Source organism: Capra hircus, chromosome 13, assembly GCF_001704415.2.
Source record: "Capra hircus breed San Clemente chromosome 13, ASM170441v1, whole genome shotgun sequence".
Lineage (NCBI taxonomy): Eukaryota > Metazoa > Chordata > Mammalia > Artiodactyla > Bovidae > Capra > Capra hircus.
The window spans coordinates 53,475,437-53,496,628 of NC_030820.1; the positions used below are offsets into that span (position 1 = coordinate 53,475,437).

Genomic DNA, 21,192 nt, shown 5'->3' on the forward strand with positions numbered 1-21,192 from the left:
CCTGGGACCTCCTCTTATGATCCGAATGTCTTCCTGTCTTGTGCTTGGCACACCCATCCTCTCTCCCTGCGGGCCTGAGCCTGGCGTTTCAGTCTGGCTTTATCTGTCCTCTGCCTCCAGCTCTTTCTCTCCTGGTCCCTCTCTCCATCTCGCCCTCCCTCTTTTCTGCCTCCTTCTACCCTTCTCGTGGCGGTTCTCTGCCGCCTCCGCCTGTTTTTCTCTCGCTGCTTGCGCTCCCTCCGGGTGCGTCTCGTCTCCGCCTTTGTAGCTCGCTTCCTCGCCGCATCCTCTCGCGTCCCTGTCGCGCTCGCGCGCGCCCGCGGACCCTGCATCCCTCGCGTCCCCGCCCCCGGCCCCGCCCGCGCCGGTACCGCATTGCCGTACTGCAGGGGCGCGGTGCACTGCGCCTGCTCGGGCGATAGGTGGACCCCCCTCCTGGAGAGATAAAACCGCCGGCGCCGGCGCCGCCAGTCCCTCTGGCTGAGACCTCGGCTCTGGGTAAGGACGCTGGGCCTCCGGGTCCCCATCCCCGCCCCCAGCTTTCCGCAGAGGGTCCCTTCCCCGGGGACCAGTCCTGGGGGCATAGACGGGCCGGTCCTGGCTCCTGGCGAGGCTGCGCTCCTCCCTGCGGAGATCTGCCGCCCGCCCAGCGCGCTAGCACCGGCACCGGGGTCAGTCCCCGGGGCGGCGTTGGGTGGGGTGGGGGCACCGTGGTATCGCTTGTTTACGCGGCGGCTGAGGCGCGGACGAGTCTCCTGGACAGTGGCGATCGACCTGCAGCCGTGACCTTGGGACTGCCTAGGGCCCTGCTGGGTTGAGGAAGGGTCGTCAGTGCTGGGGGCTGGTGAGGGTGGGTGCTGCGGGTACCCGCCATGTAACGGGAGAGCGGCAGCAGGTCAGACCTGAGGGGTCCTTGCCACCCCGCCCCCACCCGCGCTGGCGATGTCCACTTGGTATCCGCACCCTAGGGTGCACCTTTTTCTCCAGCTTTCCCTCCCCCAGCTGCCTGTCACCTCCTGGGCTACCTAGGTTTCCCCATTGACCTCCAAGATGGAGCAGGGGCTGCGACTCTGTGATGAGGGGAGGGGGAGGGGATAGCCCCCTGCCCCCATCAGGCTGAGGGCATCTGTCTGTCATTTGCTGAGCTTGGCTGCTAGGGCCAAATTCACCCTTTGGACAGAGCAGGGACCCCCACCTCCCTGTCCTACTGTCTGCTCCCTGTCCAGATCTGGGGAGGGCCTGAGCTATTCTGGGCCCCTGATCTGGGCACTGCATCACCCTGCCTGAGGTCTCGGCCAGCCTGTCTCCCCGTGCCAGCCTGCCGGGCAGGGATGAGAGGAAGATGGCGCCATCGCTGCTCGAGGAGGGGAGTGGGAAGCCCTGACCATCTCTCCACTGTGACAGCTCGGCTGGGGGTTGGGGGGGGTGCTGTGATTGGGTGCAGTGTCCCAGCCCGAGACCGTGGGTGGGGGAGCAAACACCCGGGACAGGGCATTGGAGAGCTGGGCAGGGTGACTCATCAACAGGCTCCTGACTGGTCATGGGGCTCACCAGCCTGGTGTTTCTCCAGAGGGGGGATAACCTCTCTCAGCGGTGGGGGTGGTTTGTAGCCACGACACTCAGACATTTTCAGCTGTTGGGCTCTTTGGGCTTGCCCCCGGGCTCTGCTCAGCTAAATGCAGAGACTTGGCTCTAGCCTTAGGGTCTTGTTCTGTGGGGCAGGGTGTGCTCCCAACCTGGGCAGGGCAGTGTCTGCTGGGCTACTCCCGGAGGTCCCCCATCACCTGTGCCCCTGCCTCAACCCACAGACTCACTGCTCAGCGTCCCCTCACCCTGAGCCAGAGCACCCCAGGTCGTGCCAGCCCCTCCCCACGCCCCAGGCAGAATGGGCAAGGAGAAGACCCACATCAACATAGTGGTCATCGGCCACGTGGACTCGGGCAAGTCCACCACGACTGGCCACCTCATCTACAAATGCGGGGGCATCGACAAGAGGACCATCGAGAAGTTCGAGAAGGAGGCGGCTGAGGTGAGCCCTGGGGGAGCTTTCTCCGCTTTGCCTCCACCGTGAGGCTGGGGTCCCACGTGGCAGCCCGCTGGCACTTCCCTGACCCTGGAGCATGAAGCTTGGATGGTCTCCTCCAGGGCAAGAGGACATGCATGTCAGAGCATCCAGATGGTAGAGGCGGGGGGTAGGGGAGCAGGGGCGCCTCTCCCTGAGGAGGTGCCTGTGGAGGAGGTGGACCAACCTGCTGGACCTGCCCTGGGCCAGGGGGAGGCGCACTTCTCCCAGTACTGGTCACTGTCTCTGAGCCCCAACGGTTGGGTTTCTGTAGCCCCAGGGCTGAGTCTGGGGCTGTGGGTGGCGCTGTCCTCGCTTGTCCCAGGGCAGGGCCAGGACTCAGAGTGGCTATTAATAGCCAATTGATGGGCACTCAGCCCATCAGCTCCATTTTCTCGTGCTGGGCTAGGGCAGGCCACTCATCCAGGGTGGCACCCTTTTTTAGGGGGGTCTTTGTCACCTAGTGAGGATGGGAGGGGCCCTGATGGCTGAACCCCCATTTCTGGAGGCTGATCCTCTGGAGTTCTGAGACCCATGTGTGGGAGGTGTCTATGAAGTAGAGGTCTGCTCTCTGTGCCCCCTACCTTCACCCCTGAGCTCTGGGAGAAGCCCACTGTCCAGGGAAGCTGTGAAGGGTCTCACCTGGATGACTGGTGCCAGGGCTCAGGAGGGGGCGGTTGCTGGCCTGGGCTGAACCCTGTTCTCCGAGGGGGTGGGGGTGCTCTTGGGCCCCAAAGCTGTGTCTTTCCCTCCCTGCCGGGTTGGTATTGGGGGGGCACGCCGAGGGTGTTTGCAGGGTGTCTGTCTGGGTAGCCTTCCTGGAGGGCAAAGCCCGGTCATTGCGCAGCCCTGGCAGGGGGTCTTGCCCAGCTGGACAGTGAACACACAGTCCTGACCTCAGCCCTGGCCCTGAGCGTGGGGGTCTTGCTGTGCACGCGGCGCAGGTGTTGGCAGAGGGTGGCCCGGCTTTGCTTCCCCTGCTCAGGTGAGGCGGGGGTTGGGGGAGGAGCCTCAGAGCCACTGGGGAGCTTTATCTGTAGAAAGAGCTGGAAAGCCAGGCCCTTCCTTGCGACCTCATCTGATTTCTTTCTTTCTTAAAAAAAAAAAAAATCACAGAGGGGTGTTTTGGTTGGACAGTGTGAAACCCAGTGGTGTCGTCGGCTGACACAGAAATCTAACTGGGGGAGGGGAGACTCTGGCTTCAGATAAAGGGGAGCCCTCAGCCAGGGGAGGGCTTGAAACCGCCCGCGGCTTCTCTCCCAGGGCGGCTCCCAGGCCCTTGCGCCCCCTACTGGTGGATGCTCAGATGGCGCCCGTTGTGACTGCAGGAGGCTGGTCTGGGCAGGCAGGGATGAGGTCTGGGTGTCCCCCGCCCAGGTCCAGAGCTGGGTCCAGAGTCCCCGGTCTCGGCAGGAGCAAGGGCCCTCTCCGCTGTGACATGCTGCTCCTATGGCCCAGGGGGACCCGTGACCAGGCGGTTGGGTCCGGGTCGTCCTGAGCCACGCCTCCGCCCCTCCAGATGGGGAAGGGCTCCTTCAAGTATGCCTGGGTACTGGACAAGCTGAAGGCAGAGCGGGAACGCGGCATCACCATCGACATCTCTCTCTGGAAATTTGAGACCACCAAATACTACATCACCATCATCGACGCCCCAGGCCACCGCGACTTCATCAAGAACATGATCACAGGCACATCCCAGGTGGGCAGGGCTTCGGGGGTCTGGGGGATCTGGAGGTGTGGCAAGGACACCATTTATGAGACCCTGGGGGCCCTAGAATGAGCAGTGGTTGGATTTCCTCTGCTTCCTCGCCAGGGCATGAGACCCTTCACCTTTGTCACCACTCACCCCTCAAAGAATTGAGTAAGCGCCCCAGCATCTCAGCCAGACAAGAGTGGCTATAAGGTCAGCTGGCCACTGTCAAGGCCGACTTCACAGACAAGTGGACACAGAGGCCAGGATGGGGACACTGAATGTAGGCAGAAATGCACCACCTCCCTGCCCCAGACAATTCAACATCGCCAGGGCATTCACACAGACACACACTGCCTCTAAGGGTGAGACCCCCAGGTTCTATCCCCAGGTGACTGCCCAGGCCCATGTCCACTGCCCTGAGGGGCCCAAGCTCACCCTGCCTGACCTTCCGGACAGGCGGACTGCGCCGTGCTGATCGTGGCTGCAGGAGTGGGTGAATTCGAGGCAGGCATCTCTAAGAATGGGCAGACCCGGGAGCACGCGCTGCTGGCCTACACGCTGGGCGTGAAGCAGCTCATCGTGGGGGTGAACAAGATGGACTCCACGGAGCCCGCCTACAGTGAGAAGCGCTATGATGAAATTGTCAAGGAGGTCAGCGCCTACATCAAGAAGATCGGCTACAACCCGGCCACCGTGCCCTTCGTGCCCATCTCAGGCTGGCACGGCGACAACATGCTGGAGCCCTCACCCAACGTGAGTGCCCGGCAGTGGCAGGGCTGCTCTCCAAGGGCCCTGGGTCAGGACGAGCACAGATGGCCAGTGGGGGGTCAGGGAGCTGTCCCCAGGCTGCTCTCAGCCCTATGACTGTTGTACTAGGCCTCTGTGGGCGTTGGGCTGGAACCACAACCTCCTTGGGTACAGGCACTCTGCCCTCAGCTCAGTTTCCCCAGGAGGCTGGCCCCTTCTGCTGTAGCCCCTTCTCTGGCCAGGGACAGCCCCAGATTGACACTGTGGGGGCAGTGGCTGCAGGGGCCCAGGCTAATCTGCCCACTTCTGGCTGTGGGGTGCATGGGGTTGGGGGAGGTGGGCGCTATGAAGGTGCCTTCTTCTTCCTGCCCAGATGCCCTGGTTCAAGGGCTGGAAAGTGGAGAGGAAAGAAGGGAATGCCAGTGGCGTGTCCCTCCTGGAGGCCCTGGACACCATCCTGCCCCCCACACGCCCCACAGACAAGCCCCTGCGTCTGCCACTGCAGGATGTGTACAAGATTGGCGGTGAGTGAGGGCCACATGGCCACTGCCCGCTGCAGTGCCCCTGCCCACCTGGCCAGCTCTGCCCTCAGACCCCCTCCTGAGAACTGGCCCCAGACCAGAAGCATCCAGGGCCCAGTTGTTTCTGCCCCTCCCACCATGCTGCATACTTTCTGGGGGACCATTCATCCACCTGTCTCCATCCATCCATCCATCCATCCATCCATCTGCTCATCCATCTATCCCAAGACTGCCGGGGTCTTCCTCCAGATAAGTGTCAGCCCTATGCCAGCACCAGTGGCACAGGCAAAGTCATTTATCACCCTCCACCTGGAAGTCTCCATCTTGCAGGAGACACCATCCACTCTAGGAATGAGAAGAGCTGGTCACACAATGATGCAAACACATAAACAAGTGTGAGGCCCACAGGGGGCCACAGTGGGGGACTCCCAGCCAGGAGGCTGTGGCCAGAGATGCTGAGGACCTGGGTGCAGGTGGAGTATCACACTCACCCAGGACAGAGCACAGCCATCAGCCTCCTTAATGCCGCAGGAGCCTCTACCACAGCCAGGGAAGCCAGGCTCGAGCCCCCTGCCCCCTGTCTTGGGGGGCATCATATCCCCACTGTTTGGCCACATGGTGTAAGCAGATCCTGAGAAGTGTGGGGGCACCATGCCCCCTTGGGACTCACCCCTGAGATGGCAGCAGCAGTGCCAGGTGGGCCACCCCGGGGGGGCTGGTCCACAGCCTGCTTAATGATGCTGTCTCACAAGGAGGGCCCCATGCTGCCTCCTGTTGGGACACTTGCCCCTGGGGGTAGAGATGGGGCCTCTCCTGCCTGTGTTCCCTGTGTTCTGGGAACTTGCTTCCTCAGGCCCTTTTACTCCAGATGGGGCAGGAGAAAGATCTCCACCTCTGTCTGTAGGTCCCAGGGTCCGCCTTGCCCAGGGCCTCCCATCCCCTCCCTCCCACCACATGGCCACTCCCTGCCTGCTAGGGAGGACAGGGCACCCCTGGCCTCAGCCTGCCCTCACAGCCCCCTTCCTCTCGGCCTAGGCATTGGCACCGTGCCTGTGGGCCGAGTGGAGACAGGGATCCTGCGGCCTGGCATGGTGGTGACCTTTGCGCCCGTGAACATCACCACGGAGGTGAAGTCAGTGGAGATGCACCACGAGGCTCTGAGCGAGGCCCTGCCTGGAGACAATGTCGGCTTCAACGTGAAGAACGTGTCAGTCAAGGACATCCGCCGGGGCAACGTGTGTGGGGACAGCAAGTCTGACCCACCCCAGGAAGCCGCCCAGTTCACATCCCAGGTGGGCAGCCCGGTGGCCAGCAGGGCCTACCCCAGGCAGTACCAGGGCTATCCTCAGCAAGGGGACTGCTGGGTGCCAGGGAGGACTGAGATCCTCGCTTTACAGAGCAGGTCCCCAAGGACAGGGAACCTTCCTTTGCAGGCAGGAAGAGTGGGCAGGGTGCTCCTAGCCTCACTGAGTCCCCGCTCTGGTCCTGAAAAGGCTGTTCTCAGTTTACTGCTGGAACAGGCCTGTGGTACTTTGTTCTCTACATGCTTACTGTGCCCTCTTTGGTCACCTCTGTACGTGAGTAGGATTTTTTAATTGGCTTTACTGAGATATAACTGAAATGTAATAATTGAGGTGTAGTTTTGTCATGCCCCTGCCTCTGCTCAGGTGCTGCCCTTTCAAACTATGCCCTTGTCATTATTTATCTCTTGTGGCCTTTCAGATGCTCAAAGAGGACCTTAGGGTTCAGGTCTGGGAGCCTGGATTTTCCCTATTCTGACCTTCCTTCATGGACAGCATCTGGGCCCCAGGGACCTGGGGTGGGCAGAGCCTTCTCCAGCTCAGGGCCCTCCCCCAGTGCCCACCTGGGCATGCTTGATGGCCTCATGTACCTCTGCCCACAGGTCATCATTCTGAACCACCCTGGGCAGATCAGCGCTGGCTACTCACCAGTCATTGACTGCCACACAGCCCACATTGCCTGCAAGTTTGCTGAGCTGAAGGAGAAGATTGACCGGCGCTCTGGCAAGAAGTTGGAGGACAACCCCAAGTCCCTGAAGTCCGGTGATGCAGCCATTGTGGAGATGGTCCCGGGGAAGCCTATGTGTGTGGAGAGCTTCTCCCAGTACCCCCCTCTTGGTGAGCTGGTTGATGGGGAAGGGGCAGCCATCAGGTGGTGGCCAGTCCAGGCCAAGGGCAGAGGACTGCTGTGGGGGTGGGGTGGACGGAGGGTCCTGGACTTTCCTGCTGCGGCTTAGAGCTTAGAGGAGACCCAGCCTTGGTCTTTGTCTCATGGAGCATAGGTGGCCCCACTGGGTGGGCAGGGGATGGTATCCTCCTTTGCAGATGAAGTCCCCTAGGGGACCCACTCAAGGCCCACAGCTTGGCAGAATGAGGACTGACTGCTGGCCTCCAGCTGGCCTGCCCCACCGATACCCCAGGGATGACCCACAGATCTATATCAGAGAGCTGCCTGTGCAAGGTTGCTGGCCATCGTCAGAATACCTTAAACGGTGAACTGTATTCTGCACCAGGCTGCTCTAAGGACTGTTTACATGCCATTTAATTCCCACAACGGTTTGGCGGATTCCCATATGTGCTATTCCTGCCATCTAAGGAGAAGGGAGCCTAGCACCTTACTGCCCCCTGCCTCCACCCGGGAAACAGTCAAACAGGCTCAGAGAGCTCCGTGCCAGGGTCCCGCCCTAGGGCCGGGGCTGGGGGAGGATGCTGCGGGCGCGAGTGCGCCTGCGCCCTGCATCCGGGCCTGCGCCTCACTCTACCTCCCCGCAGGCCGCTTCGCCGTGCGCGACATGCGGCAGACAGTGGCCGTGGGCGTCATCAAGAATGTGGAAAAGAAGAGCGGCGGCGCCGGCAAAGTCACCAAGTCGGCGCAGAAGGCGCAGAAGGCGGGCAAGTGAAGCGCGGGCGCCCGCGGCGCGACCCTCCCCGGCGGCGCCGCGCCCCGCCCCCGCCCCCACCCCCGGCTCCGTCCCCGGCGCGGTCCCGGCGCCCCGCCCCCCCGCCAGGCGCATGTCTGCACCTCCGCTTGTAAGAGGCTCTCCGTCAGCGACTGGATGCTCGCCATCAAGGTCCAGTGGAAGTTCTTTAAGAGGAAAAGCGTCCCCGCCGCCCCGGCTTCCGCGTCCAGCCTTTGTCACGCTCAGTGCCCGTTTTACCAATAAACTGAGCGACCCCAGAACCGTGTGCGTCTGCTGCTGGGGGGGTGGGCGATCTGCTCTGCGCGAGGGCGCTCCTTAGGACCCTTCCTGCACCCCCACCAAGCTGCCACCGCGTCCAGCCCGGCGCCCATCACCCCTGCTTGCTACGTGCCCAGGCGTCCACCCACGCTAACCAGGTGGGCGGTGGGTCGCTGAATTCGGAGTCCAGCTGGTGAGGAGGCTTTCCCCTAGTAGGGGCATCCAGGACAAAGAATGGGTCACTTCGGATCCACAGAAGGGGGTTGAATGTTTTTTGGGGGGTCTCTCTGACAAAGGGATGAGCAGAAGACTCCTCCTGCACGAGTGATTGTCACACACACCTTGTTCTCCTGGGTTTTCAAGCTCTTATAAGTCTGCTCTTATACCCCATCCCCGCAAGCCAGTCACTTGTGCCACATCCACCCTGCTCCTCAGTGGGGCTCATAAAACAGCCAGGAACTGTGGCCCCAGAAACCCCAGAGCAAGCCCTGACCGTGGTCAGTGAGGGGGGGAGGGGGGAGGAACGGCAGGATCACTCCCTGCCCAGCAAGCCCTGCCCCAGAAAGCAGCCCCCAGCCCCAGGGGGTGTTGGCACTGCCTACGGAGCTCAGGAGGGGCTGAGCCAATCACCACGGGCGCAGTGCACACTTGCATGTCTACACTGGAACTGGGCTGCAGGTTGTCCCTTCCAGGGTGAGCAGCCACCAGCCTTGGGGTCCCCCAGTGTAAGAGTCCCCTGGGGCCGCAGCAACAAATGGGCCCCAAGCTGGCAGCTTAAAACCACAGAAGTGGACTCTCTCACAGTCCAGTACCCCTGGGACGAGACCCAGCATGGGCCGGCCTGCTTGCTCCAGAGGATCTAGGGGAGGGTCCCACCTCTAGAAGCCTCTGGGGGCTGCTGAAGTCCCTTGGCCTATGGCCACATGCCCCCAGCCTCTGTGACCGTGATCACATGGCCTCCTCTTCTCTGAGTCAAACCTCCTCTGCCTCCCACTTACAAGGAAGTGCACTGAAGACCCTCCCCACTACCGGATAATCCATGATTATCTCAGCTCAATATCCTTAATTTAGTCACCTCTGCAAAATGCTTTCTTCTCACTTGTCATGTCACAGGTTCCAGGGCCTAAGGCCTGAGGCTCCTGAACTTTGGGAGCATATCCAGCCCACCACCCCTGCTGGGAATGGGAATTATGCAGCCCAGTGAGGGGCCAGTGGGACAGAGCAGTGCATGGAGTCCAGGGGGGTCTACAGAGGGGCTGTGGTGTCTTCACGCCAAGTCCCAAAGTGGGGCTCGGTCCCCAGAGGCCGCATGAAGGGAGAGTAGGACCAGATAAAGGATGACCAGATTAGTCAGGCTGCATGGGGACACACTTTCCTGTCCTGGTGGCATGCAGACCTCCCAGGAACCATCTGGGCTGACCCCCAGAGGCCTCCAAGGAAGGCAGCCCGAGTAGGCAAATTCAAACACAGAGAGTGAGAGAGAGTTAGTTGCTTAGTCGTGTCCAACTCTGCGACCCCATGGACTGTAGCCCACCAGGCTCCTCTGTCCATGGGATTCTCCAGGCAAGAATACTGAAGTGGGTAGCCGCTTCCTCCTGCAGGGGATCTTCCCAACCCAGGGATCAAACCTGGGTCTCCTGCATTGCAGGCAGATTCTTTACCGTCTCAGCCACTAGGGAAACCCACAGACACAGCTTCCCTAGTCAAATATGGATTTCAGAGAAACAGTGGATAATTTTTAACATGAATATGTCCCATACACTATTTACACCGAAAAAGTATTTGTTGCTCACCTGAGATTCAAACTTGGTGCATTTTACCTGGCAGCCCTACCAGAGGAAAGTGGACTCCTCCTGCCGCTCTCCTGAGATGTGGCCCGTCCCTCAGGCCAGCCTGGGCTGACCCCGTAGGCTGTCTGTCCCAGGAAGTGTCCTGACACACTTGGCCCAGTTAGAATTGGGGTCAAGCAGGAAAAACCTGTCAGCTTGAGACAGGCTAAGAATGAAACCAGCCCCTGGCTGGGGTCAAAGGAAGCCCCCGAGCGTGGTCCCTGTGGGGGCCCTCACCCTCTGGTCCCAGTGGCTGTTACAAACTCTGGTCATCCAGATGCCAAGGCTGGGGGCTATAAGCCTGTCCTGCTCCCCAGACAGCTGTCCTTGGGCCACATTGCTTGCCCCCCAGGTGAGTGTTTCTGGAATGGGGACACAGATCGTTCTAGGCTGGTGGGCTCTCAGGATAGTTCGAGGACAGAGGTGGAAGCAGTATCCCATTCCACAGAGTCTGAGCCAGTTGGGGGTCCCTGCCATGGTGGAGGGTGGGGTTTCTTGGAGGGTCTCAGTGCCTTGGGCTCCCTTGGGGATGCAGAGATTAAGGCAGGCCCAGGAAGGTGCCAGCTCCTCATATGATTCCTGGCAGGGCCCTGTGCCTCGCTGCAGCCCTGGTGCCTTGCTGCAGCCCTGGTGCCCTGCTCCAGGTTAGGGGCCGAGATGCAGACCTCGCTGATCCGGAGGTACAGTACCTCCACGTGTCCACGTGGGGGCAGCACATGCAGCGCATCTCCCAGGACTTTCCAGCTGACCTTGGGGGTGGGTCAGCACCCTGCAGAGCTGGGGTAGGCAGGGGCCTGAGTCTCCGGGCTATTCCACTTAGCGGAAGGGGCTTCAGGGGGAGGCACTGGCCACACCCGGGGACCGGCAGCGAGGAGGGGTGGCTGGGTGAGACGGCTGACCCCTGCATTACCCTGGGCGTCAGTTCTCAGACCTTCACAGGGTCGGATGCTGCTGAGGTCGCAGCCAGGGACTCAGTGCACCAGAGATGAAAGCAGGAATATTTAAAACTCAGGGTCACACAGCGCAGTCCTCACACAGCATGTGGCTCTGAAAACCCCACTCACTGCAGGAGGGGGGCCTGAGGGACAAAGACAAGCAGTGGTGTTACTGAGTAAATAGTTTAAGCCTGAGGGCCTTCTGGAGGGTTCTTGGGCCCCAGGGTGTCTGGATGGAATTTTGAGAACCTTTGATCTGGGCAGCAGTGCAGCTGGCAAGGGTCAGGTTGCTGTCCTCTCCACCTGATGGGAACTGGGTGAAAGCAGGCAGTGGGTGGACGACCCCCTAAGGTCAGGCGCTTGCAGGCGTCATGCAGCCACCTCCGCACTTGCCTCCTCTGCTGTCCAGTTCCTGGTGTGGTCATCTGAGTTCGGGCTGAGGCGGTAGGGTGAGATGGAGGGCCCTCCCTTTGTTTCGATGGTAGGTGGGCCCTTTCCCTCTGCAGTTTGGGGCAGGGGAGCAGAGGAGGGGATGGAGTCCACTGGGTCGGTGGGGTGGTGCGTCAGCTTCAGAGGCAGTGGGTGGTTGGACAGGGGGTGGGTGGACGGGGTGGGTATCACAGCCCAGACAGTGCACCCTGGGATGGGGATGGTGGTACAGCCTCCAGGCTGGGGCCCAAGGACGGGACACAGACCAGCACTTACACCAAGCCTAGATACCCAGGCTTCCCTGGACAATGTGGGGACTCAGACAGCAGCCTTCCTGCTGGCCATGGGGCTGGTGCCTGCAGCCTGGGTTTGGTGAGTGGTCCCTGAAGCTGGGGCCTGGGGCTGGTCTCCCACCCTCTGCTGGGCTGGTAAATAATTGAAAGCAGGAACCACCAGGACCTGACTGGCAGCTTCAGTCTGCACTTTGGATGCCTCTAAAAAATTCATGAGTCCTTGGGGCGGCAGGGTCCTGCTGAGCTGGCCAAATCTGATCTATCTCCTGCCCTAGTCTCCCCAGGGTTCCCAACACCTCCCCTTAAGGCAGAAAGCACCTTCCCTCTCTCCCCCAGGGACCTGAGTGACCCAGGTGGTGACAGTCCTGGGAGCAGCCTCAGACTGTCCCCGGGGATGGCTGTGGGTGTGTCTCCTCCTGGGTGCCCTGATATGTCTCTGAATGGGGCCGTGGTTGTGCCAGACTGCATGAATGTCCCTGGTATGTGTACCCAGCTGTGCACACGTGTGTGAATGTGACCTGGATGTGAAGCTTGCGGGCCTGTGTGTAGCTGTGTGGGGTGTGAGGGGAACGTGGTGGGCTGTCCTGGAGCCCATGGGAGCCGGCGTGTATGTGGGCGTGCATCTCGTGCATGCTTGAGGGAGCGCGCATGTGCGTGCACACATATGTACATGACTGTGTGTGTACACGACTGTGTGTGTACACCTACACAGGCTATATTGGCTCTACCTGCACTCCTGGCTGGCTGCCTACAATCAGATCTGAGCTCCTGGGGGCGCCGTGGGTGGCTGGACGGCGGCAGTGCTGGGCAATTTTCCCGGCCCTGCAGCCATGCAGGGAGAAACCAGCCAAGTGGCTGGGCTGGCTGCTCCCAACTCTGCTGGGGTGGGTCTGGGTGGGTCATGGAGGAATGGAGCTTTGTGTCTGGAGGAGCTGCTGCTTTCTGTAGAAGTCGGCTGGGGAGGAGGTAGAGGAAGGCCGGGGGCCAACTCAGATGTGGACTTGTGGCTGGGAACCCGCGCAGCATGGAGGTCCAGTCAGCTCACACCAAGATCTGGCCCTGGACTGTGTGCAGAGCGGGGCCTGAGGCAGGGCTGGGGGAGGTGACAGTGTCCAGGCTCTGCCTCTCTGGGGTCTTCCCTGGCAGAGTGGATGGGCTTGGAAGGGTCAGAGGGGCAGAGACCAGATCAGTCTCTGGAGGTGATGGCGTCCAGGCTCTGCCTGTCTGGGGTCTACCGTGGCAGGGTGGGTGGGCCTAGAAGGGTCAGTGGGGCAGAGACCAGATCACAGTCTCTGGATTGTCTCTCTAAAGAGGCTTGGCAAAGTGGTCCCAGCTTCTGAAAACCATCTCCTCAGGGATGCTGGCAACTCTGGGGGCATAGTGCTGTGGCTGGGCTCGCGCCAGCCCTGAGTGCCTGAAGGGCCGGCTCTCTGAGCCAGAGAGCCCACCCAGGGCTCTGGTGGCAAGAATGGTGCCAGCTGCTGTTTGAAGCTAGGTCTGTCTAGCTGGCTGACTGGGTCCAGGGCTCAGCTGCTTCGAAGGTGGGGGGATGGGGCGGTAAAGTTGAGCCAGATGGGGAGGGTTGGGGAGGGGGCACGGCCATGTTTCTGCATCCTGTGTTGGAGTTCATGAGTCTCCTCGTCCATCTCTGGCCTCTGAGCAGACCTCTTGTTTCACAGAGTAGGCAAGGCCTGGAAGGGTGCTCCACACACCAGAAGGGCTGGGGTCTGGGCTGGATGGTGCTCCCGCAGACCTCAGCTCTCTTGCTGGGGTGGGGGTGGGGCTCCTGGGAGGCTCTGTGCCTCCTGTATCCTTTCATGTTGTTCTTTCCAGTGTGTTTCCCAACACCCAGGGTCCTCGTCCCCGTGTTGAGGAAGGTGGCACACATTGGAAAGGTGAGTTTGCAGAGCCAGCCCTGGAATCGACTCACTTAGTTTTACTTTAAAGCTTATATAACGCTTACTCATGGCAGGCATTGTTCTAGCGCTTTGCAAATCTTAACTCTGTGCATGGTCATAACAATCCTGTGGTGTGTTTACTCTGATTACTCGCCATGCACAGGCTGGGAAACTGAGGGGCAGAGAGGTCCAGCACTGTGCCCAGCTACCGACAAGAGCCGTGAAACAGAAGCAAAGACTGCAGTGCTCTGTGATGGTGTGAAGGTAGAGACTGTCGTTAGGTAGAAAACCCAAGGTTACTTTGTGGAACTCCGACAATGACTGTTCTGTGGCTACTTGGCCAGTGTGCCCCCCAGAGATGCTTGCCCTGTCCAAAGCCCCTCCTGGGGGAGAGCAGCTCTCCTCCCCAACACCCCAGACTCCTGCCTTTTTGCCATGAGCATTCTCATTCCTTGGCTTAGGTATTATTAGGAGCTTTAAGGAGAGAATTCATTTGTTGGCACTATTTCATACTAAGGAGTGAATGGCTAGCTTCCCAGAAATATTTGCAACTTAAGAGGAAATCTTGTTAAACTAAATCATGGTATCTTTTTAAAATTTATTTATTTATTTATTTTTGGCTGTCCTGGGTCTTCGTTGCTGCATATCGGCTTTCTCTAGTTGTAGTGCGTGGGCCTATGGTGGTGGCTTCTCTTATTGCAGACTACTGGTTCTAGCGTGGATGGCCTTTGGTAGTTGCAGCTCTCGGGCTCGTTTGCCCTGCAGCATGTGGGATCTTCCTGGACCAGGGATCAAACCCATGTACCCTGCATTGCAGGGTGGACTCCTAGCCACCAGATCACTAGGAAGTCCCTAAATCAAGGTGTCTTAACCTCAGTGCTAGCAATATCAGGGGGTAGGGAATTCTCTGTTGTGGGGGTGGGGAGCCTGTCCTATCCTCTGCCCCCACTAGATACCAGTAGCACCTGCCCTAGGCAAGAGTGACTGGCCTCACTGGATCTTGTCTCTGTGAGTGGACACCAGGAGGGGACAGGATCAGTGTATCTGAGCTGGGAGACCCTCCACAGGGGAGGGTCTATAAGAAACCAAGAAAGAGAGTGCTTGTAAGCCAGGACTGGGGTTGCCATGCATCTCCCTGCTATTTTCTGGATGCTGCTCTGTGCTGGGTGATGCTTTACAAGGTCATCTCTGTTCAGAGTCCCCAGCAGCCCTGTAAGGTGGGAGCCATGGCTCTTCACTTGATCAGTGAGAACTCCTGCAAAGATCCTTTCATCTGCCCAAGGTCACACAGTTGAGAGAAGCCCGTGAGGTCGCCTCTGGCAGTGCCATGGGGTGGACTGTATTTCTGGTGGAGTAATTCATCAAGGGCCACCCCGCCAGAGCTCTCAGTGTGGGCTGAGGGTGCCAGCTCTGTCTAGGCAGGTGTGTCCTTGTTTGCTGGTCCAGGAATGCAGCCTTTCTGTCCCATCTCCCTGACTTACAGTGTGGTGACCTTGTCCTGGGTGAGGGGGCTGTAGGGAGGGACTCTGACAGCCCACAGGCCCTGCCCCAGGCTGGAAAGCTCTGTCCAAAGCCTACTGGACATCTGGCCAATCAAGCCAGGCACTCAAGCGAGCCAGGGCTGGCAGTGGGCAGGCAGCCAGGACCCAGATGCCGACGCCTGTGTGTGGGCAGCGCGGCTGACCACTCTGCTGGTAGGGAGCCTGTCTCCACGGCATTGCACTCCAGTGCCCATCCACCCACGGTCTACAGGCCGCCCCCCAGCCACACAAGCCCCAGGCCAGTCATCAAGGGCGCATCCTGGCTGGAGGCTCCAAGCAACTTCCAGTTCTAGAGAAAAGTGACTGTTCACTCATTCATCACCTCCTGTGGGCGGGGCCAGAGGCTGTGATGTGTGTGCACTAAGATGTGAGTGTGTGTGGGAGGATGTGAGTGTGTGCACTGGGCTGTGTGTATGCAGAGGGCTGTGTGTGTGTGCGGGGCTCTGTGTATGTGTGGGAGGATGTGCGGGTGTGCACAGAGCTGTGTGTGTGTACAGAGCTGTGTGTGTGTTTGTGTGTGTGCACACGCACACAGGGATGTGAGTGTGGCACTGCCCTCTTCTTGAGCTCCCTGTCTGGGTGGGCGGGAAATGAACAGGAGGCGAGCTAATAAGTGGCACAGTTTCCGATTGTGACTGTGAACCAGAGCTGAGTGGGGGCTGGGGTCACACCTCAGGGGAGACCCACAAGCAGGGACCTTCTGGTGCTAATGGAGGGAACAGCATTCCTGGCAGAGGGAACAGTATACTGAAGCCCGCTTCACCTGCTTGAGCATCCTTGGAGCATCGTGTGCCCAGGGTGAGGAGCTGGAAGGGTGGGGAGTGAGTTGATCACCCAGATGAAAAGGCCATGGCGAGGAAAGTGGAGATCAACTTGACATGGGAGCATTGACACGCAGAGAACCCAGGGGGCCTGGGTCACACTTCCAAACAAGAACACGTGAACTTGAATGGGGACGGGGGTTACAGACTCCTCATTTGCCTGGAGGTGAGAAGGGGAATGTGGGATGCCTTCTAAGGAAGCTATGGGCTGGCGATGACAAAGTGCACAGCCTACCAGCCCCTCCCAGAATCTCCGTGTTGATTTCTGCCCATCTGTACGTGTCCAGGGCCAACTCTGCTGCCTGATCTTTTCCCGCTGCCACAGGTGACTGTGGACTCCTGGCATCAAGGTGTTATTGGTGGCTGAAGAACACAAGTCAGCTCCTGCATGCAATTAGCTGGGTTGCCAGGGGCCAGGGAAGCTTGTTGAGAGATCTGACCCTTCAGAAAGAACCTATAATTAAATTTATATTGACTTTAGTGTGTAAGATGTTTAAAAAAAAAATCAATTCTTCCATGTCTTGAATCTTTCCCTCACTTCCTTGTTCCTTCCATGAGCTGGAGAAATAATACAGCCCTTCCTCTAAATAACGGAAAATTCCTTGCAAGTAGTGGGGGTGGGGGTGGGGGACTGGACTCTGTCTGGGCAGGCACTTCCTGTTGCCCCAGATCAAGGCGCTGAGACAACAGCAGCTCAGGCCCAGGTTGTATGATTGAGAACCTGTCTCTCCTCGTTTTCCCAAATTAAGTCTTGCTTCTTGGCCTGGTGGAGCTCTCCCTCTGGGCCTCGGAGGAACCATCTGTTTTTCTGAAGGCATTGTGGTTGGGAGGGAACTTGCTCCTTTTCTCCTGGAGGAAAAGGGGTGGTGGTGAAGTAGGAAACGCTGCTTTTCAGTGTCTACCCCCCACATCCATGTGGTTGCTGGCCATGGACCCAGGGGCTGAACGCAAGAACCCTCAGGGCATGCATTTTTTGTGACCACAGGGTGTCAACAAAGCAAGATGGGGCTCAACCAAAAGGGCTCCCACAGCAGGGTACTGCAGCCACCTCCCCTGGGAACGGCCTGCAGGACCTCGATGCTTATGGCCCTTGGCCAGGATGGACAGCCGGGGAAACCCGGCTTCCTCTCCACTCACTCCCCTATGCTCTGATGTCTTCAGGCCTCACTGTCTGATGTTAAGTCTGTGAAGCTAGAGTCACTACCCCAAGTCTAGTGGAGAAGTGGATTCCTGGGAAATGCTGAGGCCGTTATCTGAGCCATGGGAAGGGTCACCATGAAGGTTCCCAAAGAGGGGATGATCCAGACCTGCTTCTAGATGGCCTCTGCCACTGGCAGCTGTGATGTCCCCACTCCCGATGCAGGCCTCACATGTGCCAGGCTCTGAGGGACACAATGGTGGATGAGATGCACCCAAAGGCAGGGAAGCCTGGCCAGGAAACAGGGTCATAGCCCTGTGTGCTGAGCTCCCCAATGGGAATATGACAGCTCAGTGTAACCAGTGATGTGGGGGATGGGAGGAGGAAGCCAAGAGAGAGGGCAAAAATATGCGTTGGTCTCAGGAGGCTCTGAGGTGGTGCTGAAAGGACAGCGCCTGGCTCAAGAGTGCAGGAGAAAGCTTTCTCCCCAAACTGGAGCTGGGCATCGTGTGCATCTGAATTTTTCCACTCCTCTTCTCTGGATCCTGTCAGTGCAGTTTTGGCAAAGATGGCTTGAGCCTGAAAGCTTTTCCCATCTATTTTTAAATAAATGGAATTCTTGTCGCCTGCATGAAATTCACCCCAACTGACTGTTTCCAATGACCTGTTTTGTCTGGGTGGCAGGGCTGGGAGCACTGGACAGTGTGCAGTCTACTTGTGCAAGACTCAAAACTGAAAGCACAAATGATTACAGGAAGGAGCCCTGAACAGCAGAAGCAGAGGCTTTCAAACCTCAACACAGGGTTCACCTTCCAGAGCCCCGAGAGATGCGGTGAAGCAGTTGGTACCAACACCACTGGGCCTGCACTTGAGCAGCACGGGCCTGCACTTGAGCCTGGTCCCCTTTCAGCTGGGAGGGTGGTGCTCCCGCTCAGCACCCCAGGAGGTGGTGAAGGCAGCTGGGCCCCTCTGGCCTCTGTTCCTGCCCAGGGTCTCAGACGCAGAGCCCAAGCTTGCTTCTGTCTCGATGCACCTGCACCTCTGTGAACCCCCCAACCATGAGCCCACTCTGCTCTCCCATCCAACCCCAGGGAGGGGCACCCCCTGGGAGGGACTGTGCCTAGCTCAGGTGGAACCTCAGGGTCTGGGTGGCCTCCCCTCAACAGGATGGGCTGGGTCAGCCCTCATGGAGCATGCAGATTTGAGTCACAGGCGCTTCGTCTGGTTTCTGAGCACTGAGCATGAGTGTCCCCCAGGTGAGAAGACCCAGTGCATGCATGATGCAATGGTCCCTTCCTCCCTTTTGTAATCCAGGTCCTCCTCCTCTTCCCTCATCCTGGGCTCAGTGGGGGTGAACCCACCTAATGCTGGCAGTCAGAGCCAGTGACCAGGCACAGAGGCAGGGAGGTAGGGGTCAGGAATGTGGCCCCTGGCATGCACTTATGTGCACGGATGTGTGCGTGGCATGTGCTGCAGTCCCCCCTTCCACATTCTAGATGACTTAGCACTGTGCCTGCACTGTCCATTTTGTTTTCTGCCCAAGTGAAAAAATCCCTCAAATCAAGCCACTGGTTTTGGAACCCAAAGGGCAAACAACATGGGTGACTTGGCTCCAGGGGTCCTGCTGTTTTAGGAGCCCCAAGTTACTGTTGAGGAGGCACCAACTATTAAACAGGCTGTTCACTTGGTGGATCCCACACTGCCCAGTGAATGTAGGAGAAGTCTGAATGTGGTCAGGAGGCCCACGTGCAGCCATCAACATCCCAGGTGTGCAGAGCGGGCTCCCAGGGGGCTGGTGAGAAGCTGGCAGCACTGAGCGTGCAGGGGACCCTCGGGGGCTGAGGAGTGAGCCCCTTGGTCTTCCAGCAACACTGCCCCACTCCCTGGGACATCCATGGCTAGGGGAACCCAACTCTGCTAACTCCTCCCAAGGGACACCCTGCTGTCTGTGTCCCAACCCTGCCCTCCTTTGGCCTGGATTGTGGCATCAATGTCCCCAGTGGCCTGAGGCCTAGGTCTTGCCCTGGGGCTGACTCTCCAACTGCTGCTCCTGCCGTAGGCCCCTCTGGAATCTACAGAACAAAGCCCAGGCCCCTTGGGGGGCTTCCAGGCCCCCCGGGGTGTCTCAGGCCTCACTTTCCTGACCGTCAACGCCCCTTTTCCTGCCGAGGTCTCTGCAAACCCAGCCTTTCCCATGCTGTGTGCCTTCCTGGATCTGCTCTCCAAGGTCCAGTTCAGGCCACCTCTAAGGCAGTCCTAGATGCCTCCCTGCTCACCCAAGGGCCTGGAGTCTACAGCTTCTGTTGGAATGCCTGGTTCATCTAGAGGCCAGGAGCACAAGGTCCTTGGGGACTGGGCTTTATAACAGAGAGCCTGGCAAGAGCTCCTGTCTCCCCAGCTCCAAGGTGTCCAGTCCAGGTCAGCCGGTTAAAATTCAGCTGGGGCCAGGGAGAGCTGGGGGCTCTGGTCAGGCGGTGTGATTGCCTGGTTCCGCCCTCCCAGAGGGGACCAGGGGTCCAGATTCCCTCGTCAGGGCACACGTGGCCGCAGGAGCGGGAAGGGCTGGTCTCAGGGGCCCAGGCCAGTCCTCCCTCGTCTCTTTCCCCCCTCCTCCCCTCCCCTCCCTTCCCGGCGGCGCAGGAGTTAACGGGGGGCGGGGCGAGGCGGCGGGCGGAGCCGGCGCGGCCTCGGGCCAGGCGCCCAGGCGCGCGCGGAGCTAGGTGGCCGCAACGTCCCCGCGCGCGGCCCGGGCCCGGCAGGAGCGCGGAACCGCCGCCACCGCCGCCGCCACCGCCACCTCGGCCATGCGGCTCCCGGGCCGGGGACCTGGGCTCGGGCCCGCGCCGCCCCCCGCGCGCCGCCCTCGCTGAACCCGCGCCCGCCCGGGCGTCGCCCGGCACCATGGTGCAGAAGTCGCGTAACGGCGGCGTGTACCCTGGCCCGAGCGGGGAGAAGAAGCTCAAGGTGGGCTTCGTGGGGCTGGACCCAGGCGCGCCCGACTCCACCCGGGACGGCGCGTTGCTCATCGCCGGCTCCGAGGCCCCCAAGCGCGGCAGCATCCTGAGCAAGCCGCGTGCGGGTGGCGCGGGCGCTGGGAAGCCCCCCAAGCGCAACGCCTTCTACCGCAAGCTGCAAAATTTCCTCTACAACGTGCTGGAGCGGCCGCGCGGCTGGGCGTTCATCTACCACGCCTACGTGTGAGTGCCCACCCGGGCGGGGGCGCGGGTCGCGGGGCACCGGGCCAATCGGCCGCTGGTGGCCCGCGGGCGCGCAGCTGCAGGGGACAAGGGCCTCCGTCTGTGTCCGGGCGCCCGCGTCGGTCACACCGTGTGCCTGGGGTCCCTTGGTTCAAGCGGGGGACGGAGGTCGGAGAGCGATTTTGGAGACCTAGGGTTGAAAGGAGTTCTAAGATCCGGCGTTCAGGTCCGGGCGGGGGCGTCTGTCCCCCTCCCCGCCCGCCCGCCCGCGGCCTGGTTGGGTTGCATCAGCCCCTCCCCCGCAGGATGGGGAGCCTTGCAACTCCCCAGCTTCCCCTCCTCAGCCCCAGAGGCCCCTCCCCACGGTCGCTGTACGGAACAAAGGGCCGGTTTGGGAGGAAGCGCAGCGCTGCCCGTCCTGCCACTGGATCTGGACTCCTGAGGGGCCCCCTCTAGATGGGTTCGCCCAAAGAAAGGGAAATGGGGGAGGGGCTGGCTTACCGTTCCCCATCCCCCCAAGCCTCTTGCTCTTGGTCCAGGCTGAGCGCCTGGATCGCGGAAATGGGGAGGGGTCCAAATCTTACTCTCCTCCCCAGCCCTAGGCCCAGGGCAGCTAGCTGGCTGTCCTGTCCCGTGGACCTGCACCCATCCCTGAGCTGTCCTGCACCCCCACTCTCCCTCCGCGCAGCGCGGCCCTGACCCCTCAGCAGCAGGAGGGGCAGGTATATGCCTGAGGCCCCTGTGCACATTCTGGTCTCTGGACCCCCTCATTGGCAGAGCGGACCCCCAGAAGAAGGGGTGCCACCATCCTGGGGCCACCCGCCCTGGCTGTGGAGGGGCTGCCGGTGTCCCCAGGCCCACTGTTCAGGGAGCTCCTGGCTCCTGAGGC

The 21,192-nt window shown here is 60.2% G+C and overlaps 2 protein-coding genes across 10 annotated transcripts in view; both read left to right on the plus strand.

The window, feature by feature from the left end:
* Positions 251-8,224, plus strand: EEF1A2 (eukaryotic translation elongation factor 1 alpha 2). Its single transcript, XM_018057535.1, has 8 exons — positions 251-498; positions 1,809-2,029; positions 3,582-3,761; positions 4,212-4,508; positions 4,876-5,026; positions 6,059-6,315; positions 6,927-7,161; positions 7,816-8,224. Exons 2-8 carry the CDS (start codon positions 1,886-1,888, stop codon positions 7,941-7,943), a joined length of 1,392 nt encoding a protein of 463 aa, XP_017913024.1. The 5' UTR covers positions 251-498; positions 1,809-1,885; the 3' UTR covers positions 7,944-8,224.
* Positions 19,785-21,192, plus strand: part of KCNQ2 (potassium voltage-gated channel subfamily Q member 2) — a 48,410-nt gene continuing 47,002 nt past the window's right edge. For all 9 annotated transcript variants that reach the window (XM_018057536.1, XM_018057541.1, XM_018057537.1 and 6 more), the window contains exon 1: positions 19,785-20,303. In XM_018057536.1, coding sequence (XP_017913025.1) covers positions 20,008-20,303 — 296 coding nt within the window. In that variant the 5' untranslated portion in view covers positions 19,785-20,007. The remainder of the gene's footprint in view (positions 20,304-21,192) is intronic.